At 38.9% G+C, this 27,482-nt stretch overlaps 1 protein-coding gene across 1 annotated transcript; it reads right to left on the bottom strand.

Annotated features, from left to right (window-relative positions):
* Nucleotides 1-3,997: 3,997 nt before the first annotated feature.
* On the bottom strand, nt 3,998-27,482 carry tmem106ba (transmembrane protein 106Ba). The gene is made up of 8 exons (XM_034174318.1): nt 27,334-27,482; nt 25,234-25,444; nt 16,273-16,336; nt 15,963-16,122; nt 14,560-14,700; nt 14,147-14,196; nt 14,014-14,067; nt 3,998-6,523 (listed from the first exon to the last, which is right to left on the bottom strand). Exons 2-8 carry the CDS (start codon nt 25,430-25,432, stop codon nt 6,403-6,405), a joined length of 789 nt encoding a protein of 262 aa, XP_034030209.1. The 5' UTR covers nt 25,433-25,444; nt 27,334-27,482; the 3' UTR covers nt 3,998-6,402.

The raw sequence follows: 27,482 nt of genomic DNA, 5'->3' as shown, positions 1-27,482 counted from the left end.
CCCAAAAAGACAGAACACAAAAATGATACCAAAAGAGCTGGGAAGCACTCATTAGTTGAGTGCTGCTTCTGCTCCACTTCACACTCAGTCACCACAAAAGTTGTTTTTCCAAGACAATTCCATATCACGTGATCAGAGTTGAGAGTGATTTGGTGCCCTCTGGTCCACTCAGTTGCCAGACATACTGAATTTAAATGCAGATCTGAGAGCTGAGGCAAAAGAATATTGCCAAAATGAACCAGACCACCAATTGGTTGTAACTGCAAAAAAAGGCGTTATTTAAAATATGTGCAAATATATAAATGCACGAGTACATGAATACTTCTACAAACTTGATATGATCTATATCTGTATTATAGTTTGATTATATACATGTCCATCCCTTTACACATAACTCATCTTGTGCACGTGAAGTACAACAGACAAAGGGATTGTGCATGTATTTCAGTGGAGTTAGGATCTGAGACAGGAAGTAGAGGTTTAATGATTACAACAGATGTGAACATACCGTGATACTCTGGAGACACAATGTGCTTCTCAGTTCAGGGTCTACAAAGTCTGCACAGAGTAACACAGCAATAGCACTCCTAGGGTGTATCATAAGAAAATTGCACAATAATGGTTTAAGAATGAAATACTACAGTAAGCACTATTTTGTCAGAAAGAAGGGAACGTCACAAATGTATCAAACAGGCAACCAGCTGGCTTTAGAGTCCTGTGTATGGCATCAGATAGCAGTGGGTTCTCTTCAGTGGTGAAGGTTGCCTTGTGCTTGTGTACTTTTAGCGAGCGTGCCAATAGCTAATCCAATTCTGGGTTACCTTCAGCTGGCTAGTCAATTGTGACTGATTTATTGCAAAATTTATCATCACGCAGACCGTCGCAAGCTCAGGGGTTGACAGGCCTACCTAGTATGATGAACGACGTGAGAGATGATGTCATTGTTACCGAGGGTGGTCAGGGTTAACAACACTTTCAATGGTCAGCAAACTACATCTAAATTACAAGAGCAGAGGTGTCCCCAAGGTTGGGTAGTGTCAAAATTATTAATTCAGTGTCTTACAGATAGTCTGAAACTTTTGCATCTAAACTCTCTATCCCTGTGTTGAAGATGCCTCCATGTGACCTTGCAGCTAGAGGAGCATGCAGTCTACTCGGGGTCCTCCCCTTTTCCTCATTATAAACTGTGATAACATTCATTGTTCAGCGAGTGTTTTCATGAGAAAAGTTTAAATGTATTACGTGTCTGCTTGCTGTGCCCCCATCTTTCTCTGAATGTACAAAAGGGCACCCCCAGAAATGCTCTGGGCACACACTTATTCAAAATCCCGCTGTTCTGATTTTGACTATTGCATGTGTCTTTGAGGCCTCAAATTAAAAGCCTGCTATTTAATCTGTTAATTTCTTGACTTTATTTCCACAAACAGCCTCTGACAGTCTAAAGTCCTTTTTTGCTACCATAGTTGCAAGAGACCTTGATCTTCGACAGGATCTGGTGTACGCGTTGGACAGCAATAACATTATTTGTATCCAGGAAACATAGTACAGTAAGCAGGACCTGCATAATCTAAATAACTTACACAGACTTTTCCATGGTGCCTGAGCTTCATCAACTGACCTCAAGGATGGAGTTTTGTATTGTTTGGGGGGGGGGGGCATTCTTTGTCTTTAGCAACTCAGATAAATTAAGCCTCTGCATCTCAACTTAAACTGGTGTGTTGCTATACAAGTTGAAATCTGTGCTAAAAAAAAAAAAAATCATTATCAACAGTGGTGAGTTTTTCCTCACCACTGTCACCTGCATGCTTGCTCTAGGGGTTGGTAAGGTTAGACCTTGCTTGCGCGAAGCACCTTGAGGCAGCTTTGTTGCGATTTGGCGCTATATAAAATAAAAACACACTGAATTGAGTAAATTGAATTATTATTATTAATTCATGTCTGTCTCATCAGTGTAGTGAAAATGAAGACATGTACTTGGAGGATTTGGATGTTCTGAGTGCTTTAATTGAGGAATTTGACTCTACTGCTGTGGTATTGATAGGTGACTGGAATGCAAACCTGAAGGATCCAGACAATTCCTTATTTGCCAAACATATGCTTAACTTCTGTTATGATCACAATCTCATAATTTCTTCTTGTTGTATGTTACCTCTATGTCAGTGACTCTTGGGGTTCTGAATCCTGGTTCGGCCATGTTGTGTCTACAGAAGCCTTTGACAGTGCTATCAGTGATATGAATGTGTGTTATAACTTGACAGATGAAGATCATATTCCAGTTGCTTTATCTCTGGCGGCTGAAGAGATACTTAGTCAGGCGAATATTATCAATAGTTGCACCCCTAGACTGAACTGGGAAGTTCTGTCTGAAGCAGAATATTAATAGATATGCTTGTATAACTGATGTTCTGTCATAGGATGTCCCTGTACATGATTGTATGTATTGCAGAGATACAAATTATAGCAATATCCAGGATGCAAATGGGGTCAAATTATTGTATGGTGACATAATTTGCCTTAAAAAATGCTGGGAGTCAGGTTTTCAATCATATTGGGAACCAGAGTAAATTTAATATGCTGGGATGGAAGGAACATGTGGCCGACTTATATAAAGCCTAAAGTGAAATAAGAGAAGTATATATATTTTAATGACATTCAGGTCATTGAAAATAAACTGTAAGCATATTAATCAAATATTACCATATTTTCCAGAGTATAAGTCAGCCCAGCCAGAAAAATGCCTCTTAATAATTAGAAAAAAAAAAGTATGTAAGTTGCACCTTTTTTCCTGTATTGTGAGCTATTTATTTTGGGATTTTTGTGCATTATTGAATTGTTTTATTATAAGCATTTATTGTCATCTTTTTGAAGTTGCAACGATCCAGCAAACACTAATATTTTTGTCTCTGCCCTGATCCAGTCTTTTGTAGATTACCAGCGCCTCCCAGAGTTTAGAGAGATTATTGCAAGTACACCAACAAACTTCAAAAAGTTTTATTTCAACTTCATGCATGAAAACAACACACGTTTAAAGGATGAACATTAGCATGTACACTATGTGTAACGTAATGTTATAATTAATTGCTTTTTTTAATCATCTGTGATCACAAATAAAAGGTGAGAAAGGTTACAATTACTGTCATGAGAACATTTTTGCCTGTTTCTGTCACAGTCGGCTCAGATATTCATGCATTTCAAATAACCTGGGACAAAACACAGAATGCCTTTTGTAATAAATTTCTTTAAAGGAAAAATGTCCAACACCAAACTGCTCACAGGAAAAAGTAAATGGCTAATTATGATAAGTGGCAGTTACAATTGAAGCAGCAACTGCAACTAAACACCTTGACATCACATAGTTGTAGAGGAATTTTAGCCACCTTGGAAGGTGTTTAAATACGAACTAGCTGTTCAAGGTCTTGCTCCAGCACCAATCTCACTGGGTTCAAGTTGGGACGCTTTTGACTAGCCAACTCCAGAACTTTTACTTTGTTGAGGCATTTAGCCAGTTCTGAGACTTTAGATCACGTACTGACGATCTGAACATTTTCATTTAGAACTTTCTGGTCGCAAGCCAATGGAACACTCTATTATTGCAAAGCATAGCTGTGAAGCAGCAAAGCATCTCCAGAACATCACGGCCGCATGTATGACTACGACAGTATTCATGTAAAATGCTCATCACGAGCACCAATGCCTTTCAAACAAAGCCGCTGTGTACAGCTCTTTACATATTATCCCAAAAATCTATCATAAAAACAACATTTTTCCATGTCTCTCGTGCAGGACTGAAGGATTTTTTGGGGGCATTCCTGAGAAGACGTCTCACTGTTACGATTCACTTTATTTGTATTTATATAAATTCCTCATCACATTTCAAATTGTGTTTGATTATCTGAGACGACTAAGTGTAATAAGTATGCAGTAAGAAAGATACAGCAAATAGCAAAAACAGTTTGACAACACAGTTAAAGAATCATTATTCCAAGTTAAACGCATCAACTGTCAGACATTTTTTTACTAGACATATTCAATGTTGCTTTTAAAAATAGTGAAATAATATTGTAACACATTTTGCATCACTGCTGGTTTTTGCCATTCCAAGATGACGTGATAGGAGCGAAAACAGAAACTAATAATGAACTCAAATTTCAAATACAGTAGTGAATTTGTATTCAAAGATGCAGAAAGAATTAAAATAGTATCAACACTGACAACACACTGACACCATTGCTTGAAAAAAGACAATCTCAGTAAAAGGAAGATGCTCCCACTGAAAATATTATTCTTGAGTGTAACTGTTACTGTAGTAAGTCAGTATAAGTATACTGTCACACAACTGCATTTCCCACAATATTAAAAATATTCCCTTTTAAATATATCTTTCTTCTTCAGTGACAATATTATTTAAATTACCCATTAAATATATTCTGTATATATATTGCCATGGTCACAGTAGTCATATGTAACTTCATGAGAAGGCCCCAAAATAACCGGAATTTGTATACAGAGGGTGATGTGTACACATTAGTTGGCCATGCTGCTGTGTGTCAAGCCTCACATGCTGAGAAATACAGCTGAGCCCCGTTAACTCACTTGAGTTGGGTCCACAAAACTGGACCGCGATTTATCTGAAACCGTGAGTTAATGAAGTTGAGAAAAAAAACAACAACAACAAAAAACAAAACTTAAAATCAGCTTACAATAGTTTTGACCATTTGAAGTGTGATTCCTTCCTGAATGGTGATTTAATCTGGAATGGGTTCGGGATTTTCTTCTTCCTTCTCTGGCTGCTGCAGATCAGCGATGAGGACGGACGATTCTGTGTGACGACGAATATTCCTGACGATTTTAAGTTTTAGATGGGACTCTTTAGATTCTCACCGCCGGTTCAGATTGGGCAGGAATTTATACACAGCACATATGCGCCCACCAAGGCGGAAGAAGAAATCATCGTCCAGAATCGTCCACACTGACAATCTCTCCCAAAAATGGTCAAATCAAAATTGACTTTTCTACAGTAATCAAAATCAAACTGTATGATCTGGAGATCTAAGAAAAAAAAATCACTGACACAAGCATCACTCAAAAACATGTTAATATAGAATAGAATTTCAATTATATGCTATCTATTGCACTAATAAATATCAACAATTAGGTTTTTTGAAACAAAACAACAAACTCAAGCAAGAAAAGAAGCTAATGAAGTGGTTAAGAACTACTGAGTGGTATCCATACATAACAGTTTAATAAGAACCACCATTACATCATGTTTTAGTGGAATTTTCATGAAAAGCATTTAAAAAGTGCGTTTGGAAGAGTGCCGCTCTCATACAACACTCTTCCTATTATGTAGGTTTAATTTCATCACTAGAGTGGGTTATATCTGAAAACATTACAAGTTTAACTTCTTAGCAATATCCACATAAATGTGATGCAGCTGATCATGAGGAATGGTAAATTAAAACTATAATGTCTATTCTGTTGGCACCAGGGTAGGAAAGGACAACAAGCCTCCAGACAATTCCTGTTAAATTCTGGCTATGCTTGTGTACTCCAACAACATATTTGACAGACCCAACCACCAATTGTAGGTTTCACTGACAAACTGTAAACCTGATATGACTTGAAAATGGTTAAAGTGACAGAGAAATTCAGGAATACACAACCGATGATGATTAATTTAAAAAAAATGTGTTGCTGCCACTAACAGGGGTGTAACCAGGATTAGCTGAAGAAGGATGGCGCAATCAGCCAGCAGAGTTCTGACCCCATGCATGTGTCCAAAAATAGTTAAACATTATATTATATACTTCAATTTCCAAATTACAAGTCTATGGAACTCTACTAGAGGAACAGAACTCCATTCTTCCAAATAATATCTCCTTGTTTGGTGTTTTGACAAGGATGGCAGATCCTGAATCTGATCCTGGATTCCTGAATAACCTATAGGTGTTCCAGTTGTGTTAAGCTCTCATGACTGAAGGTCATAGCATGATTCAAATCATTTTCATACTTGTCAAACCACACAATCACCCCTTGTGCCTGACAGGTTTGATGTGTTTCTTCACTCATTTATCCAGGTTCTTCTTTTAAGATTTTTTTTAAATCTCTCACAATGAATTCAACAATGCCTATGTCTCATTATAGTTTAGACAACATAGACACTGATGGTATGGGTATCTAACAGGTATAGACATAAACTATTAAATAATTGGATATTTTTAGTCCCTAGTATGGAGTGTTCCAACAACACTTCAGTCTTCACCATTGTAGGCTTGGTTTGGGGTTGCTGAAACACCCAACAGTTCCAATCTGGCTAAACCCCTGCATCAGCAAAGATTTCCTTGTAGCAGTCATGAGTACCTCAGTCAGAACACAATTCAATGCCTGCATTATTTTTTCTTATTGGTAAATATTCACATGTCCATGTAAGGAGGTGGTGTTTCCACCACAGTCTACATACTGATACACCTCCTGGGAAACCTGCTCCGCATGGCCGAAGTACGCTGCTGTCACAGTCACCCTGAGGAAAAACACAATCAGAAACAACTGCTACATCAACTGTATCCAAACAATGTGAGACAAATGTTTTCTGAATACTGCTAGTTCAAAGTTCAGCAACTCATGAGCAATTCCCCAGTTATTTCTCTGATAATGTGTTATATCAAAGTGCAACAACTTCACACAGTTTTACAGTACTGATGAATAAAATATAAATAGAAGTGGCTTTTTACTCAGTAGCTAAAAATGATCCAGCTGTCTGTCAACACTTTATCATGCTGGCTTTTACTAAGTAAATGATAAACATCTTAATAAAAGCACCAGAGAGGTAGATTCTGGATTATTTAGAGATGAAATTGCTACATTGTTGACAGCAACAGAAATGATAATGATTATTTTAGCTACGATATAAGTTGATAACAATATCTCATGTGTATCAAGGCTAAACTTTTCAAATCATTACATAACAAACAGAACAGTGCCCAATGATGGCTCAAAGAGTGGAACTAATGACATCTACTGTATATAAAATACTCTGCTTGAGCTAAATAACAAGTATGAATTTTATATAAAGGTGATTCTTTAACTACGGGCACTATTGGCCTTGTAAATGTAATTTCCACCACACCATTGCCTTACAATATAAAGCGCCTTGGGGCAACTGTTTGTTGTGATTTGGCGCTATATACATGTGCTCTGATGTCACTGTTTATCTCCATAGAAACTACCCAAACAATCTTTCATACAAACTTTAAAGGGACATTACAGTGTTGTGGAAATTACGGCAATAGTGTGGGACAACTACATTTTGTTTAAAAAAAAATCACAACAGTTGTATGACATTGAATACCCCAATTATGTTTTGATTATTTTACTGATATTTTATTCAGAGATATTTTAAAACATTAGAAAAAATGTTTCTTTACCATTCATTTTTATCATTGAAGATCAAAAGTCTGGGTGTGGGACAAGCATAAAACGGCAATATTTGCATATAATGATGCTGAAAAAAGGTGAAAAAGTCATCATAGACTACTAGAACAAATTTCTTAACACAGTTTCATTGTAAAGATAACTATAAAAGTGTGAAATTTCCCCTTTTTTCTGTTTTCATACAATATGATCAAAGGACATAATAAGTGCCCGTAGTCTAAGAATCACCCATAATCATGTCAGAATATGGCGGTACGCAAGGGAGTAACTTTGATTTTGATAATGGTGGGGACACAAAAGTGCTCCAAGACAAAGATTTTTTTTTTGCATTACCAATCATAAGTTCATGTCATGCAGACGTTATAGGTTAACGAGCCATCCCAATGGTTAGGGAGTTGGTCTTTCAATCACAGGGTTGTAGGCTCAAATCCCAACCTTACCTCTCTTTACACCTCCATCTATGACTGGAGTGACCTTGAGCAAAGCAACTAACCCAACATTGCTCCAGCTATACATTTAAGTTGAATTCATCGAGGATGGATATTTAACACGAAGTATTGCAATGACCCTATCTGCTAGTGTTGTGACGTTCCTGAATAGGGATGGGTATTGATAAGATTTTATCAATATCGATGCCATTATTGATTCTGCTTATCGATCCAATTCCTTATCGATACCTCATGAATTTTGTACTAAAAGTAGGCTTTACAGGTTTTCTATGTATTTCATTGAGCCTTAAAGTAAATAAATATGGAAAGGCGAGCGGAGGCATGATGGATTCGCTACTGGAGTGAGACAAAACCACCTCCATTTTGGTCTCACAGGACGGATTTGAGATGGCGTTCAGACAGCTGTCGGTGGTTTTTCCATCGAGTGATTATCCGAGAAATTGTGGATGTGCCTGGACATGCCAGAACATGTCCTGTGAGGCTTCATCACGGCGTTGCTTTGCGCCATGCGGCACTGCTGCGACGCGCAAAGCCTCCGCTCCTCTTTCCATGACAAAATCTCTTGTTAAAAGTGAAATATGCTGGAAAATGGTTGATGTCCAGCTCTTGTGATAACCAGAGAAATGGCACACGATGGTCACGGATCCAGACAGCCATCCGTTTAGAAATGAAATGGTCGTTCAGCCTGTCGATGGCGGCTTCTGAGCGCGGCGCGCCCCACAGCCGCTGGGGGCCGTCCTTAAAGCGACAGTAACACTCCTTATTCTCTACCAAGCCCGTAACATTTTCACCGAAAGCCAGATAAATTTTTCTAATGGTTTACAGCTGCCAATCTCTAACAGTTTCTGAAAAAATTTTGATGGAAAAAAAGCCCAAATCATTCCGCCATTTCCTGGCAATGAAACAACGACGAGGGGACTGGACCACTCCTCACTCAAAGCCTGCTCACAGGCGAATGACGCAACCGACAGGCGTGGAAAAACTCACGCATGCGCACGAGGGTTCAAGCTTGTCTGACGCAATCACACGTGATTCAAATCCATATGGTTTTTGAAAAAAATAATAAGGTTGGATACTTTTCTAATAGACCTCGTATATATTGTATATAATAATCATTAGATTATAATATATAAACCAAAATAAATTTAAAAAATATTACAATTTGAAAACAAATGCACCCAAACGTGATGACAGCTGCAACTGCTTAATGCTAACTTTTAACATTGAAAATGCCATAGACATGGTAACGCGTTAGCATCGCATCCCGTTTTTAAGTTATAAAATACATCTATCAACTGTTTCAGAAGACCATAACAGGTCGGTTTAACATAAAAAAGGTCAATAATACTCACAGACGTATGTTCTTTAGGGTTTTAGCGGGGGAAAATTAAGCGAAAGAAAGAAAGAATAAATGAAGCAATCGAAGCACTGTTTCAATCTGCGAACCACTGCTTCGATTGGTTCAAGGTTCAAAGCTGCGCTGCAGAAAAGTTGATTACGGACCCGCTGCAGGGTCTGTAATCAATGTAGAGAAATGATCATTTTCCTGACAAACACCCCCCAAAATAACAGCGACTCTGAAGGACCGATAACAGAATCGTTAAGCAAAAAGCTTATTGATGTCGGTGGATTGAATCATTTCTTAACGATACCCGAAAGGAACTGGTTCTCGATACCCATCCCTATTCGTGAATGAATCGATTCCCGTTTGTCTGTCTGTTATTGTGTCCGCCCGCGCAGTCTTTTAATAAGCTGTTGCAGAAAAACGCGGATGAAAAGCTCACAGCTCGCTTAAAGTGTGTAGTTCAGTCGAACCCCGACCTCCTGCCCACAGACCAAGTTTAATGCTGCTATCGACCCATAATGAAAAACTAATAGTAACGCACAGTGACTTGGAGAAGTAACTTTAATCTGATTACTGATTTGGAAAGATTAACGCGTTAGATTACTCATTACTAAAAAAAGTGGTCAGATTAGACCGGCATCACTGCTAATCAGACAAGGATATCTACGTTAAAGAGGGGGGCTTCAAGCAGTGGCATACATTTAACCCTTTATGTGCCATAATAATGGAGGACAACGGTTTTATTGGTCGTGATTACACAGCAGGGGGCTGAATATTGGTAGGGATGTGACCCTAGCGTCCCTACCCAAAATTACGCCCTAGGCAGTACAGTGTCTTAGTGGTTAGCACTGTTCACAGAAAGAAGGCTGTTGGATCGCTTCCCACCTGGGCCACTTTGAACTGACCATAGGTGTGTGCCTGTGGGTGTGAATGAATTTTGTCTGTCTCTATGTGACCCTGTGTCCTGTCCTGTCCAGGGTGTTCCCCTGAGGAAAGGCTCCTTTGTTCAACATCCACCCGAGATTATTTTTCTTAATGAAAATTTTTTAAACACCCACTCTAAAATAAATTTTGTTGCCCCAATACATAGTAAAAAGCAAAAAGATTTCACAATGTTTTAGTTGTCTGTTTCACATCTTTCTTGTGGTGATGTAATCAGCGGTGGCATGACGGTGATGTGAATTAGAACATTTGCAGTCCAAGAGTTGCTGTACACACTGTGACGGATTGACAAAATGATCAGAATGGATTTAATTAATAATTTGTCCGGTAGCAAAAATCGTCTACTGCATCCGTTTTCGTGGATTTTGGGCTCTGATGGAATGAGTGGACAAATACCGACTGCTGGTGTGCAGCGCGTCTGGATGTCAACTTAAGATTGAAGAATGACCTCCTGCAGTCACCTCCTGCGGTCTGCTGCTGCAGGTAGAATCCTGCTCCGACGGTTTTTATGCTGCCAACATGAGGAAGCAGCATAACGCCAACTGGATGTCCACGGGCAATCTCCGACCAAGTACAGGACACAACAAATGTCCAACCATCGGGAAAGTTCTCTGTCTGATGTCCACTCAAAGTTTTGAGTGTGCACACAATTTTCTGACAGACTCACCTGACATCAGCTGATGTCAAATGACAAGGAACACATTTAATGAACGATGAAAAAATTTGTGTATGTAATGTAATACTGGCTGTGCTCATGCATCAGCCCACCACCTCTTCAAGCAGAATTTCACATGGTGTCTGACACCACTGCCTTTGCTTTTTTAAGATTTTTTTTAAGATTTCTTGAAATTAGCTGAGAAAACTCATTTTTAAGCAATATTTTATATCACAACTTTTACAAACAATGCAGCAAAGTCAAAAAAGCTCATTTCTTCACAGATGTGACTCAAAACAAGGCATTTCCATGACTCGCTTAACATTTTTAAATAAAAAAATGTTTTATCTTATAAAATTTTTTTATCTTTATAAAACGCGGGAGTGACAATCTCTGCTCTATGTGTACTGCGACGAAGAAAAGACAATGTCTGCAGGCCTTCCGCCCCGGACACCAGCATGGACTCCCAAAATTTCCTCTATATTTGTTAGGGATGTGAACCGTACAGCAACTCACGATTCAATTCGATTCCGATTCTTGGGGTGACGATTCGATTCAGAATCGATTTTCGATTCAAAGAGCTCTGAGAAATAGTTATATTACTTAAAAAATGTTTATGTTTAAGAAAATGCAGCTTTACAAGGTTAATCAAGTGATTCTAAAGATGTAAATTTACTTATCTGCTTTGCTCGTTTGGAGTTGACTGGCAGTTTAGCGAAGCGCTGGTCAGTAGTCGGCAGAGACCGCTGCTCCGCTCCTTTTAGCTCCGGGTGATGACGTAGCATGTGGGTTTGCGGATTTGAAGTGTTTCCGAAGTACTTAACTTTCATTTTGCAGATTTTGCACACTGCATAAGTCATGTCAAGCAGTCAATAATAAAATCCAAAATGCGCCCAAACATTTGCCTTCAGCAAAGACGGTGCTGGCTGAATTAGCTATTCATCCGCCATGCTAAGCTTCAGCTCACAAATGTTTGAAGCACGACGGACCCCACCGCCCCTCGCGGAGACGCTGTAGTAGGGAAGCCGTTGCCTGACAAACAGTACATGCAGTGAGTAAGCAAGGAAATGTTTAATAAAATGCTTTTTAAAAATCGATTCTTGGACATTTTGGATCGATTCAGAATCGTAATAAATTAAGAATCGCGATTCAGACGTGAATCGATTTTTTCCGACACCCCTAATATTTGTATTATTAAGTGTGTCGGTAGCATGGCCGAAGCAGAGGGTCGCCGCCTTTGAGTCTGGTCTGCTTGAGGTTTCTTCCTCAAATCAAGAGTTTTTCCTTACACCTCACTTGTGTGAGGTGCCTTGAGGGGCAGCTTTGCTGTGATTTGGTGCTATGGACAGGTGTTGAAAATTAGCATATTTTGCTATAATACTTAAAACACTGCATCTGGTTTGTCCAATGTGAATGTTATGTCCATATTAAATAAAAAACGAAAAAAAAAAAAAAAAATTTAAAGTGTAAAAAAATAGATAAAAATGAAAAAGATAAAAAACAAACAAAGTGGACTCTACACTATCGTCTCCTGCAGACAGACGGATACCAGGAGAAGTGTAGATTAGCTAGTCTTAGTACAAATTAGACATGTTAAGATTTTGCATTGTATTTTTCTCTAAATTTACAGTTTGGTCATCACAGTAGATTTGAAAATGAGCAAGGCAGTAAAAGACCCTTGTTTTTCCTGTCACTCCAAGCCACGGGACTCAAACTACACCCCATATTGGGCCAACAGATTTTCAGGTTTCCAGCCCAACTCATCATGTCAGCAGGTGATTCCTTTGCTCTACTTATTGTAGTAGCATTGAAACCGACTGGTTTGGTTGCAGTGAAACGCTGCACCTCCTTGGGCCTTTGCAGCGGATTAATTGCGACCACCGGTCTGAACATACCACAGAACTATGCACCTATTGTTCTGGGCAGCACATCGCTATGAGTGTGTGAAACTATGCGAGAGCACGGAGCAGAAAATGCCCACACAAAAGATGACTCATAATAGCACAGAAGCTTATGCAAAGCAAAATTCTATTAAATGAGACAAAGATGTAGCCAGTATCCCCTGTCACGGGACCATATTTGTGTATTTAGGAATCACTGAAAGTGCAGCACTGTGCAGCCTTTTAATTAAAATCTCAAATACAGATTAGCTTGTACTATTACTGCTGGCTGCAGAATAATAAGTGTTTTATTCATATGAACCCCCTAACAATATCCTGAGAATCAGGACTGCACAATGTCTGGAGTTGCTCAGTCACATGCGTAGCACACAACAGGGGTTCGCCTGTGGCAATGACATACTGCAGGAGGCAAGACACAATGGTAAAAGTACAGCGTAGAAATAACTTTTGCATTTTGCTGAATTTGTCGTCAGCCCTTATTGACAAAATTATCCAAATGTCATCATGTCTTCACTTAGAGAAGAGCAATTTACACAAAGAAACTAACAAAATTGTCCATCTTCTGGTTTTTCCAAGTTCTGCACCAGTCTCATGACAGAAATGTCACCATCACACCGACTTGCTCGCTGTGAATTTTGAGTACAATGATCCATTCTACTCACAAATGTGCTCAGTCAGATATTACAAAGACACTGCTTTAGAGAACTGAGGGTTTAAAGAAAACAGAAAAACATTTTTACATTCCAAACAACTTCACTGCGCTGAGGATGGACTGTGCGTCTGCATGGGTGTTCCCTAATCAAGACCCAGGCCCGTGCTGTAGTGCGGCTGATGTGGTGACACGTGGCACAATCTAAATCTAAAGGACTTCTTGATTTAATAGTGCCATGGCTGAAGTCTTAATGTTATCTTATCCCTGTTAACATACTAACAACAGCCTTAGCCCTTCACAATAAAGCTCTTTCCTGTGGTCTGACTGAGGCTGCTGCTGGTCTGATGTTAAAATGCTTTTACTTTGAAGTGAGCAGAATGAGCAGAATCTGAGACATCAGCACTACATGGCAGAGCTGTCAACCACACTACCAAGTCTACTGGCCACTGCTCTCAAAAATGTGCACACAAACCTCTTGAAGCTCATTTCAAGCTAATACACAACTGGAAAATCCTGGTAAATTTATTGCAATTCTGTATTAGTCCATCAGAGTGTAGCTGCTCTTCTATAATCAGACAAACTATTGTAAAACTGCTCTGTTGTGGAAGAAAAGCTGAACAAAAAGCCATACTTACTGCATCATGACAACTATGTTGTGCACTTTAATTGTTGACAGGGTGCAGTAGTCACTGTAAGACAAAAGTGAATTATGAATTTAAGCAACTGAAACATCAGCAAACACCTCATTATTAGATGCAAGATACTTACAAGATATAACTCATTTCGTCAGCAATGGTGGTCGGAACAGTGTAGTCAATCTGGAAAAAACAATACAATTATTAGACTCAAAGCACACATTTTCCCAAATTTCTGTTTTGGCCCCAAGGTCTGTAATGTCACAAGACTTAAACACAATGAAGCAAAAACGGACTTAAAAGCATTTTTTTTGGTCCGATTTGGATGTTTTGTTGAAACATTTTCATTGTCACATAATGAGTACGAGTTGAGCTGTGTAACGGTAACAACACAATCAGGAATCTGGTGCATTTTACAGTTGGTAACACAAATTAGAACTTTTATTGTTCATTCTGTAAATGCCATTTCCTCTCCAGCAGAAACGATGAAACCACACAGACTGCTTTGGGTGTAGTAAACAGTAAGACTTAAGTACTTGAACTCACCTGCTGTTCATCAAGAGGTACGATCACAGTGTTATTGTTGTACTTGGCCTTGCCTATCACCGTCTTCGAGAACTGTACTTGTGCCGTGATGTTGGTCACTGATATGGCATAGTAGTTATTATTGGTGATGTTCAGAGTGTTCTGGATGAAACACAATAACAGGTGTGAGACTTTTAATGATAAAGGGAAACGTGACATATGACTAGGGCTGGGTATCAAGAACCAGTTCTTTTCGGGTATCGTTAAGAAATTATTCGATCCACCGATATTAATAGTCTTTTTGCTTAACGATTCCCTTATCGGTCCTTCAGAGTGGCCGTTATTTTTGAGGGCGTTTGTCGGGAAAATGATCATTCCTCTATGTTGATTACAGAACTTGCAGCGGCTCTGTAATCAACTGCTTCTGCAGCGCGACTCCACTTTGAAGAGTGAACCAATAAAGCAGTGCTTAGATCTGCTGGCTCATTGGTTCTTTGATATGCTGCTCTTCAGAAGCGGCAAGTCTGCTTCTTAACCACTCTCAAAGCCATTAAAATATATCAATTGTGAGTCACTTTTGTGTGGATTAAAGTAACTAACTGGGACTCTTGTCTTGTTGCAGTCAAGAAATGAGAATCGTCTTCCGTTCCGTTGGCGCAGCTCCAAACGCTTCATGGCTCTCTGCCCAGACAGAGTCTGGTCAGAATTAATAACTTCAAAATGAATTGCTGCTTTAAATAAAATGACACCTCTTTCCAAACACTATAATACAAACAATAAACTACAATCGTCTAAAATATTTTTTTCCTCCCAAAATGAGCGCCCTGCATTCTTTATGAATTACATCCTGACGTGCTGCGCAGCCAGCTGCAAGAGCTCAGCTCAGAGGTATGGAAAGACATTCATGCCAATAATGTCTGAAAGGAAATGCTTTTGACAAAAAACTACAGATTTTGTTTATTTCTATTTATGTCCAGAGATCAAGGATCCACCATGTAGAGTTTATTATGTCCAGAGTTTAAGGATCCAGTGACCAATTTCATATTTATTTTATTTATATTTATTTTATTATATTTTATTTATTATTTATTACTTTAAGAATCAATAAAATGTTGTTGACATAGAAAACCTGTAAAGCCTACTTTTAGTACACAGAAAATTCACAAGATAAGGAATCGGGTCGATAAGCGGAATCGATAGATAAAATCTTATCAATACCCATCCCTACATATGACTGCAGATTAATCTAACCTTTGGTCCAAACTAGTATTTTTTTATTTTTAGAAATCACTCTCCTTTGCTAGTAAAAGGAACCATTTTAGCAAATCTTGATTTCAAAGATTTAAGTAATGTTTTCTCTTGGGGTAACACTTTGAGGGTATTGGCCTGTTTAAAGTCAGAGGAGATTCATGGCTTGATCTTACCGTAATGTTGAGATAGACAATTCGTTTATCCGTGTCGTAGGAAACGAAGGCAGACTTCACTCCCACATAGGAAACATCAACAGAGCGAGGGAATAGGAAGAACACAGCCAGGCCACAAAGCATCAGGCAAAGGGCAACAGATATTGTGACATACAGCTTTCTGCAAGAGAAGAAACATACATAGTATGACCCTGGAGCCAGCAGATGACTTCAAAGTTCATCACGTCTGTGTTTTCATTAGGTTTCATCATACAGACCGCTAACCCGGTTCATTCGCTTACAGATAAAGGAGTACCGAGTGCAGACTTACGTTCTGCTTGGCCTGAGCCTTTGGTCGCTATATGGAATTAGAGCCACAAGCTGATTCTCTTGACCTGTTAAATAAAACACAAAATAAAAAATAAGTTTAAGTTTTATGTGACTTTACAAGGGATATGTTCTACGTTGTGTACTTTATACAGCTGTAGTATACCCAATCTCAGCAATCACACAAAGATGGCTTTTTAATTCATAAATTTTGATTAGAACCAAAATGTTTTAATCAAATGATTCTTTGTAGACCTGAAAGTTCACAGATCTCACTTTGCTGCCTTCATTCATAGTTGAACATTCTCTAGTATTACATTTGAAATGCTGCAGTGTCTGGTTATTATAAAGTTGTGATGGCATGAAAGCGCTTGTGGACTGGACACATACAACCCCTGGCAAAAATTATGGAATCACCGGCCTCGGAGGATGTTCATTCAGTTTGTAGAAAAAAAAAGCAGATCATAGACATGACACAAAACTAAAGTCATTTCAAATGGCAACTTTCTGGCCACTATTTCAACATGCCATCACACAGGCAATGGGAGATTAAAAGGAAAAACCAATATAAAACATTTCAGTAAAGTGTGGAGTCACCATGCTCCACCACAGCAGCTTCACTGCACATTGGCACTGACCTCACAGGTTTCTCAAATTCTGCTGGAGTTTCAGAGGAACTCCAGGCTATTTTCCACAGAAAATACTTAATACGATTCTTCCAAAACATTTTCCCCATATTTGGTGTTTTGATGATGATGGTGGAAACCATCATCTAAGTCCAAAATCTTCCATAGGCATTCAACTGGGTTGAGATCTGGTGACTCTGAAGGCATCCATTCAGTGATCCCTGGTGCCATGACCCATTGTGCAGGGCATTTTTTTTTTAGCACTTCTCCAACTCATTTGTTTGGAATTTTCCTGCAATTTGTCACACAGCTGTATAACATACTTTAGTCAGGCTCACATTTGTAAACTCTTAACTAATCATTCAGTGGTGCCCTTGCTGGCTACCAGGCCAAGGCTCTGGAAAAGAAAGGAACTTGACAGATCAAGCTTATTTCATGCTACAAGTAACTTCAAAAATATATCTGGTCCTAAGGTCAATCATGTATGTGATAAGATTAGAGGCTGCCACAAGCCCAGACAAGTCCAGCAGGTAGCATATATATATGGTGTTCCTAGACTTTCTAACATCACAGGCATTTACCCTGGAAAATGCAGTGAGCAGACAGACTATATAGTTTAGAATAGATAGAACAGACAGAATTAAGATACAGGCAGTTGCTTGTGATACTTTGTTTGCTTTCTTTTGCCTATGTAATATAATAATAATAATATAATATCTCAGAGATATCCGCCACCTGCTGGATGGTTAGTGGATGCAAGACTGATATATTTGAAGCAGGTGTGGTTATGAGTGACAGACATTTCAGAAAAAAACTGTATTAAATCAGAGAAACAAGCGATTATTTTCTGATTGCTTCACAGTGGTTACATCCTAACACACAAATAACATTCATATCTGCACGCAACAGAATGGAAAGGTGTTGTATGAATTTAGCCATGATAGAAAAACAGAGCAAGGGAGATGGTTGAACTAATTACACAGTAAATGAGGTCTGTGAGACACAACTGTTTCCACACAAAGAAATCACTTTGGTTGTTTAACAGCAGTTATGCTCTAAGACTCAAATAACAGTCATAAGTTCATCGATCCCTTAGAAAGCATTTCATTTGAATGTAGTCAGTGCAGACTTTTTCCTTTGGTCTCTGTCTCACTCAACATGTGGTTTTGAAGTTAAATGAAGCTTGAAATGAGGTTGTTCTTGAGTTTTTCATTTGCAAAGCCTAGTTCTGGTAGACACCACTTCTTTTAAAATTATTCTCCCTAATAAGTACAGACATATGCCACAGGTGGCAGACAGGTCTGTGGTATATTAATTACATCAAGCAAAACACAGTTGCTTTTTGGATCTATCAGGTGCAAAATGTGAAAGGTCTTATCAATTTATCCTCACAAGCAGAAATACCCTTTGTTTAAAATGCATAATAGGAAAGATAAAACAAAAACAGTGACCACATTACATTAGTTACTGTTCCTTTGTGAACCATGATGCTTCAAATCAAAACAATGATTATGAAATTATGGAAACTTACAAAACAAACAAAAAAAAAACAAGCAGGTACTGTCAAAATTGGGCATTTATATTTGTTAAGGTCTCCAAAAAGTACTTGTAGCAAAGTTTTAACTTATGCTGTTTCATAGCTGAGATATTATCAGTACATTATTTTATTGTTTGACATTCTGTATTTACTTAGAATAATTAATGCCAGGACACCACACACACTCTGATACAGTAGGTGTGGGTCCACACTTCTAATGCTAGTCTGGGATCCACCGATTAACACAAAGTTTTATTAGTATTTAACTAAGTGTTAAGTTTATTTTCAGACTGTGGCTGACAACCTGACCAAGAAAACCACCTTAAAGCAGTGATTCATGGTTGACGCAATCAATCGTTCATGTGTCTTGGAAATGATGTCATGTTTTAGAAGTCAGTAACTAACAGTAACGATATGGCTAATGTTAACATGACTGACTGGCTCATCTGTAAGTATGTTATTACAAATATATACACCATAAAGGACCTTATGTCTGTGGTTGTGTAGTTTTCCGTTGAGTGAGGTGCCGACTTATGCCTGCAGAAAGCTACTACTGTGGACACATACAGAGCCACATGAGCCACTGAGGACATGCACACATGCACATCTATGGCTATCCTCAAAAAACAAAACAAAACAAAAAAAACAACAACAAACACATATGTACCAACTAAAAAATTTGTGTGTGTTAAAAAATTAAACACACACAAAATCACCGAACCACACACGTAAGGCCAATATGCCCCTTTAAATTAGGTGAATTACAAAATGATGGCATTTATTATTTTTTAATTTTAATTTATTTCTATAGCACTTCAAGTGAAAAAAAAATTAAAAAGTGCGCAAAATCACAACAATAAAACAAAATAATATCCATACGAACAGTTAAAACTAAAATATTATGTACATCTGAAATGTACAGACCAGCACATATAATTAAAAAAAAGGTGAACCATAAAACTAATTATAGACAGTAGAAAGTAAATACATTTCAAAATTAGCTTTAACAGAGTCAGAGGAAGTGGGCTTTCCAAGTACAATCAAACTGTTCAACAAAGTAGAAGCACGGTAGGTAAAGGCTCTGATGCCTGACGATTTCTTTTTAACCGTGGGTAGACAATCAAGCCTTCATCACATAACTGCAGGGCACAAAAACGCACATAACTCTCTGCGTGTTCATTCACATAATGCATTTTAAAGGACAGATGCCTTGGCTGTGGAAACGCATTGGAACAAAATCATCAGGATGATTTCTTGTGCAGTTATTAGTTATAAAAACCACTTCACAATGAGGAGACATTTGTCACTCCATACAAGTTAATTTTGATCTCAATAATAAATCATAGGATGGATAAGAGTATGGCTACAACAAATGATTATTTTCATGATAAATCAAGAAAATCAAGCCCAATATGATGCCTTCAAATGCCTTGTTCCATTTACTGCCAGATAGAAGAAGACAGTAAAATAAACAGAAAATTCACATTTAAGAAGATAAAATTGGATTCAACACAATTAATAGATTGTCAAAATAGTTGATTTAATAACAGTTGATTTCTTTTAGTAGACAATAACAGATTAAATGATTGTTCTGTTGTTGCTATAGATGAGAGGACTACTGACGACTGTTTACACTGCCTTACTTTTTCAGGGAAATAGATCAACTTGGTCAGTAACGACATAAACCAAATATCACTCGAACAGGCCAAGAAATGTCTGTCATTTTGCTGTCACTTCCGCATCTTTGAATGGGTCAGACCTTCACAAATTCAACTTGGTCAATAATTACATACACAATATCACTTGAACAAAATACAGCATGTCAAAGTAATGTCAGTGATGCATGTTTAGGTGGAGAAGAAGCAAACTGAACATTGGTAGTATCTTGACCTACTTTTTCTGGGAAAACATGCAGGTATTCATTCACCACTCAATTACTTATCACCTGAGGGTTTCTCACTGCTAAGCATGCAATGTTTGCTATTTTGTATTGAAACAAGAGGACTCAGGGCAGGAACAGTGGCAAGTTTAAACCAAAAACATCCACTGAAGGCAGCCTATGTTTGTGGGCACCAACACTGATGAGTAATATGGACAGCTTAACTATACTCAACAAAAATATAAAAGCAACACTTTTGGTTTTTTTCCCATTTTGTATGAGATGAACTCAAAGATCTAAAACTTTATCCACATACACAATATCACCATTTCCCTCAAATATTGTTCACAAACCAGTCTAAATCTGTGATAGTGAGCACTTCTCCTTTGCTGAGATAATCCATCCCACCTCACAGGTGTGCCATATCAAGATGCTGATTAGACATCATGATTAGTGCACAGGTGTGCCTTAGACTGCCCACAATAAAAGGCCACTCTGAAAGGTGCAGTTTTGTTTTATTGGGGGGGGGGGGGGGGGATACCACTCAGTATCTTGTGTGACCACCATTTGCCTCATGCAGTGCAACACATCTCCTTCGCATAGAGTTGATCAGGTTGTCAATTGTGGCCTGTGGAATGTTGGTCCACTCCTCTTCAATGGCTGTGCGAAGTTGCGCCGACGAACTGGAGTCAGGTCGAGACCCCGATGAGGACGATGAGCATGCAGACGAGCTTCCCTGAGACGGTTTCTGACAGTTTGTGCAGAAATTCTTTGGTTATGCAAACCGATTGTTTCAGCAGCTGTCCGAGTGGCTGATCTCAGACGATCTTGGAGGTGAACATGCTGGATGTGGAGGTCCTGGGCTGGTGTGGTTACACGTGGTCTGCGGTTGTGAGGCTGGTTGGATGTACTGCCAAATTCTCTGAAACGCCTTTGGAGACGGCTTATGGTAGAGAATTGAACATTCAATACACGAGCAACAGCTCTGGTTGACATTCCTGCTGTCAGCATGCCAATTGCACGCTCCCTCAAATCTTGCGACATCTGTGGCATTGTGCTGCGTGATAAAACTGCACCTTTCAGAGTGGCCTTTTATTGTGGGCAGTCTAAGGCACACCTGTGCACTAATCATGGCGTCTAATCAGCATCTTGATATGGCACACCTGTGAGGTGGGATGGATTATCTCAGCAAAGGAGAAGTGCTCACTACCACAGATTTAGACTGGTTTGTGAACAATATTTGAGGAAAATGATGATATTGTGTATGTGGAAAATGTTTTAGATCTTTGAGTTCATCTCATACAAAATGGGAGCAAAACCAAAAGTGTTGCGTTTATATTTTTGTTGAGTGTAACTTAAATGTCACATATCAACAACATCTGCACTCCCCTTATTCTTTATAGTGTTAGCATCAGACAGACAGAACAAGGTATTTTTTGTTGCACCACCTTGTAAATTAACCCATCTGTTGTATGTATTTACTCTTGAAACAAATTGTCTGAATGACACAGAGCTGTTGAACACAGCACTGACATTTGTGGCAGTTTTGTCATTTTGGAATTTACATTATAACAACTCTGCAGTGGGCAGAGCTGCATATGGCCAAAAAAACATCACATGCTGTTTAGGTGTGGCAAACACCACCACGTTTTCTGTAGATTATGGACATCATATTGTAGAATGTTCAGGCATTACAGTGCAGAAGGTATTCACAGCGCTTCACTTGTTCCACATTTTCTTATGCCTTATTCCAAAAAAAGTAAAATAAGCCCTTCAAAATTCTACTCACAACACCCCATAATGACATGAATTTTTTTTATTTTTTATTTTTGCAAATTTATTAAAATAAAATCTAAGAAATCACATGTATGTAAGTATTCATACCCTGTGCTCAATGCTTTGTTGATGCACCTTTGGCAGCAATTGCAGCCTCACGTCTTCTTGAATATGATGCCACAAGCTTGGTGCACCTATCTTTGGGCAGTTTTGCCCATTCCTCTTAGCAGCCAGCACCTCTCAAGCTCCATCAGGTTGGATGGGGAGCTTCGGTGCAAAGCCATTTTCAGATCTCTCCAGAGATGTTCAATCGGATTCAGGCCTGGGCTCTGGCTGGGTCACTCAAGGACGTTTCACAGAGTCGTCCTGAAGACACTCCTTTGATATCTTGAACCATCGCCCTAGTCTGAGGTCAAGAGCGCCCTGGAGTTTTCATCCAGGATATCTTTGTACAACCCCTGGCAAAAATTATGGAATCACCGGCCTCGGAGGATGTTCATTCAGTTGTTTAATTTTGTAGAAAAAAAGCAGATCACAGACATGACACAAAACTAAAGTCATTTCAAATGGCAACTTTCTGGCTTTAAGAAACACTATAAGAAATCAAGAAAAAAAAAAAATTGTGGCAGTCAGTAACGGTAACTTTTTTAGACCAAGTAGAGGGAAAAAAATATGGACTCACTCAATTCTGAGGAATAAATTATGGAATCACCCTGTAAATTTTCATCCCCAAAACTAACACCTGCTTCAAATCAGATCTGCTCATTCGTCTGCATCTAAAAAGGAGTGATCACACCTTGGAGAGCTGTTGCACCAAGTGGACTGACATGAATCATGGCTCCAACACGAGAGATGTCAATTGAAACAAAGGAGAGGATTATCAAACTCTTAAAAGAGGGTAAATCATCACGCAATGTTGCAAAAGCTGTTGGTTGTTCACAGTCAGCTGTGTCTAAACTCTGGACCAAATACAAACAACATGGGAAGGTTGTTAAAGGCAAACATACTGGTAGACCAAGGAAGACATCAAAGCATCAAGACAGAAAACTTAAAGCAGTATGTCTCAAAAATCGAAAATGCACAACAAAACAAATGAGGAACGAATGGGAGGAAACTGGAGTCAACGTCTGTGACCGAACTGTAAGAAACCGCCTAAAGGAAATGGGATTTACATACAGAAAAGCTAAACGAAAGCCATCATTAACACCTAAACAGAAAAAACAAGGTTACAATGGGCTAAGGAAAAGCAATCGTGGACTGTGGATGACTGGATGAAAGTCATATTCAGTGATGAATCTCAAATCTGCATTGGGCAAGGTGATGATGCTGGAACTTTTGTTTGGTGCCGTTCCAATGAGATTTATAAAGATGACTGCCTGAAGAGAACATGTAAATTTCCACAGTCACTGATGATATGGGGCTGCATGTCAGGTAAAGGCACTGGGGAGATGGCTGTCATTACATCATCAATAAATGCACAAGTTTACGTTGATATTTTGGACACTTTTCTTATCCCATCAATTGAAAGGATGTTTGATGAAATCATTTATCAAGATGATAATGCATCTTGCCACAGAGCAAAAACTGTGAAAACATTCCTTGCAAAAAGACACATAGGGTCAATGTCCTGGCCTGCAAATAGTCCGGATCTTAATCCAATTGAAAATCTTTGGTGGAAGTTGAAGAAAATAGTCCATGACAAGGCTCCAACCTGCAAAGCTGATCTGGCAACAACAATCAGAGAAAGTTGGAGCCAGATTGATGAAGAGTACTGTTTGTCACTCATTAAGTCCATGCCTCAGAGACTGCAAGCTGTTATAAAAGCCAGAGGTGGTGCAACAAAATACTACTGATGTGTTGGAGCGTTCTTTTGTTTTTCATGATTCCATAATTTCTTCCTCAGAATTGAGTGATTCCATATTTTTTTCCCTCTGCTTGGTCTAAAAAAATAACCGTTACTGACTGCCACAATTTTTTTTCCTGATTTCTTATAGTGTTTCTTAAAGCCAGAAATTTGCCATTTGAAATGACTTTAGTTTTGTGTCATGTCTGTGATCTGCTTTTTTCCTACAAAATTAAACAACTGAATGAACATCCTCCGAGGCCGGTGATTCCATAATTTTTGCCAGGGGTTGTACATTGCTGCATTCATCTATCCCTCAATCTTGACGATTCTCCCAGCTCTTGCCACTGAAAAACATCCCCACAGCAAAATGCTGCCACCACCATGCTTCACTGTAGGGGAGGTGTCTGGTTCCCTCCAAAGATGATGCCTGGCATTCATGTCAAAGAGTTCAATCTTTCTCTCATCAGACAAGAGAATTTTGTTTCTTATGGTCTGAGAGTCTTTCAGGTGCATTTTACTAAGGAGTGGCTTCCATCTGGCCACTCTACCATAAAGGCCTGATTTGTGGATTGCTGCAGAGATGGTTGTCCTTCTGGAAGGTTTTCCTCTCTCTACAGAGGAATGCTGGAGCTCTGAGAGAGTGACCATCAGGTTCTTGGTCACCTCCCTGACTAAGGCCCTTCTCCCCAATCGCTCAGTTTAGACAGGTGGCCAGCTCTAGGAAGAGTCCTGGTGGAGCCAGACTTCTTCCATTTATGGATGATAAGGCCTCTGTGCTCACTGGGACCTTCAAGGCAGCAGAAATGTCTCTGTACCATCCACAGATTGGTGCCACCAGACAATCCTGTCTCGGAGGTCTACAGACAATTCCTTTGACTTCATGCTTGGTTTGTGCTCTGACATGTACTGTCAAGTGTGGGACCTTATATGTAGACAGGTGTGTGCCTTTCCAAATCATGTGCAATCAACTGAATTCACCTCAGGTGGACTCCAATTAAGCTGTAGAAACATAAGCTCAATTTCGAGCTTCATGGCAAACATGTGAATACTTATGTACATGTGATTTCTTAGTTTTTATTTTCAATAAATTTGCAAAAATCTCAATTTTTTTCACTTTTTTGGGGTATTGTGTGTAGGATTTTGAGGAAAAAATTAATTTAATCCATTTTGGAATAAGGCTGTAACATAACAAAATGTGAAAAAAGTGAAGGGCTGTGAATACTTTTCGGGAGCCATGCAACATTAAAAATGATGGACTTCACACTTGTTATAGTTACAGTGATCATTCCTAAACATATTACCACGTGGAATTCTGCCGGTGCCCTGGCACGTGGGGCATGTCACACTGTCCCGCCCAGTAAACTCCACATAGGGGAAGTGGGATACGTCTCCATTCTTTCCATCATCATCACTCTGGTTGTCTTTATACTCAGTAGAAGTTGTCAGTGCATCCTTAATATCATCATTCTGTTTTGCCAAGTGTGACTGGGACTTGCCCATAGCTGCAGCTGTCTGTAAGAAACAGAAAAGACGACATGAAGAGGAAGTGCCAAAATAGGTGTAGCAGGATTTTCTGAGTAACCACGTTCCAAGAGTTCATCTGAATGTAAAATTGGTCCTGGACAGCATCCAGGAAAAATCACCATGGAGAGAACACACTGCAGCTAGTTCACTGTTTTTTTATTGCTACTCCAGAGTGTCACTTCTAACTGTGGCTTCAATTACTTTTTTTTTTTAATTTTGCACAGTCGTATAATATTTTAATTCCTATTAAGCAAGAGAGTACATATATATACACACACATAATACATACATACATATACATATATATATATATATATATATATATATGTGTGTGTGTGTGTGTGTGTGTGTGTGTGTGTGTGTGTGTGTGTGTGTGTGATTATAGTAGCACTATAATAATGTTTGTCCATTTTCTCTGGGGGTGCTCTTTACACAGTTAATACACAAGTTTGGCTGTTAAAGTCAATGGGACCTTATTTCATTGTTGTTTGATGGAAAGGAGGCTAATAGTTTAAATTACATCTAAATGGCTCACATCTAATCATCACAGTAATATTCAGACATATAATGGTCTCAATATAATTCTGATTATACTGAAACTTTCTACAACAAGTAGCTTTAATGTTCTCAGAGCTCTTTTTTTCTGTGCTATTCCCTGGTGCTTTTGTTTTTAATTTTTTTATTCTGTAAATGTAACAGCTTCAAGATGGTGATAACACTGTTGTCATTTTCAGCTGTTTGACACTGCAAACAAATTACTTAAATATGCCAAAGTAATAAAGTAGTGATTCTCTGAAATGTTTTTAAGCTAACCATCTTAAATGTGAGTCATTTACGATTTTATTCCTTGAAACAAGGTAATGCAGGCATACCCTAATTCTACTCTCACCTCTGCACAAGTACACCTCCACAAGTCAGGTCCCTCCTTTAGGGCCATGTCCTAAAGATTCACCATGATGCGCCACAAGAAACTGGTGTCTATTATACAAAAATACCAGAATTTTGAGACCATGATCTCAAAAGTGAGTGTGAATAAATGGTCTGAAACGCCTGTCATAACCACATAATCACAAATAAGGAACAGCTGTAAGAGTTAGAGGCATAAAGTAGAAACATGTCAAAATGAACACCCATCACCAAGGCCCATCAGCCAAGGAGGAAGCCCTTACTCCAAAATGGACATAAAAATCTTAGACAAAGATTTGCAGTTGATGTTCTGCACGTAAATACAGACAGAAACAGTAAATCTAAACCCCAAGGCCTTCTCAGCTGTCATAACTGTAATGCCTGCAGAAAACAATTTCCATGAAAAAAAAAAAAAAAAATAAAATCCCATGTTGTTGCTAGGGGGTGAACACAGCCCCTAGCAACTAGAAATCATAATACTAATGTGTGCGCGCGCATGTATTCAACGTCAGTGATACCACTGTAAACCGTAAAGCGGTTGAGACATATGGACAGGGTGACTCCTAGTTCCTACATCCAAACTTTAATGATGCCCAGCATGGGGGACAAACAAAAACCGATGACGTCAACAGCACGACCCAACAGGCAGGGTGCTTTTCTCTATGGCGTCATCACAGATGATGGAGCAGGCCGCCATGCTGCTCAGCTGACGAGCCTCACATAAGAACACAGCGTACAATCGAACCCAGGAAGAAAAGACGTAGGTTTGCATTTTAAAACGAACAAACGCACGGTCTATTTTCTAATCCCCACGGTATTACTCCACTGATTTATGCGCGCAGCTCCACATTCGCTCTGCGCTGACAAACAAAACAAGTCCACGGTCACTGTGTGTATTGTTCTGCTCTTTGTTACACGGAAAATAAAATGCAGTCATTTTAACCAGCCCCTGTTATAAAGAAACATCTTACCTGTAGTGTGTTTTAGTCAGACTCTTGCCATCGGTTTAACGGCGTCGTTTGTTATGATTGACGCAGCAGCAGTGTTGCCAGATCTCACAAGGCAAAACAAGCGACTACGTTTGTGATAGAGGCGGATCGAGCCTAATATTGATTGATAT

This window comes from Thalassophryne amazonica, chromosome 7 (genome assembly GCF_902500255.1).
Source record: "Thalassophryne amazonica chromosome 7, fThaAma1.1, whole genome shotgun sequence".
In the NCBI taxonomy this organism is placed as follows: Eukaryota; Metazoa; Chordata; class Actinopteri; order Batrachoidiformes; family Batrachoididae; genus Thalassophryne; species Thalassophryne amazonica.
The sequence above is the reverse complement of the archived record's forward strand: the minus strand, read 5'-3'. Positions and strand labels throughout refer to the sequence as shown.

What these genes read in the sequence shown, in the direction of transcription:
- tmem106ba (XM_034174318.1), bottom strand. Translation starts at nt 25,432, where the DNA reads ATGGGCAAGTCCCAGTCACACTTGGCAAAACAGAATGATGATATTAAG. An exon ending in TACCTCTTGATGAACAGCAG is followed by an intron (nt 14,197 to 14,559) that starts GTGAGTTCAAGT and finishes TGTTTTTTCCAG; the next exon opens with ATTGACTACACTGTTCCGAC. An exon ending in AACATAGTTGTCATGATGCA is followed by an intron (nt 6,524 to 14,013) that starts GTAAGTATGGCT and finishes GTTTTTCCTCAG; the next exon opens with GGTGACTGTGACAGCAGCGT.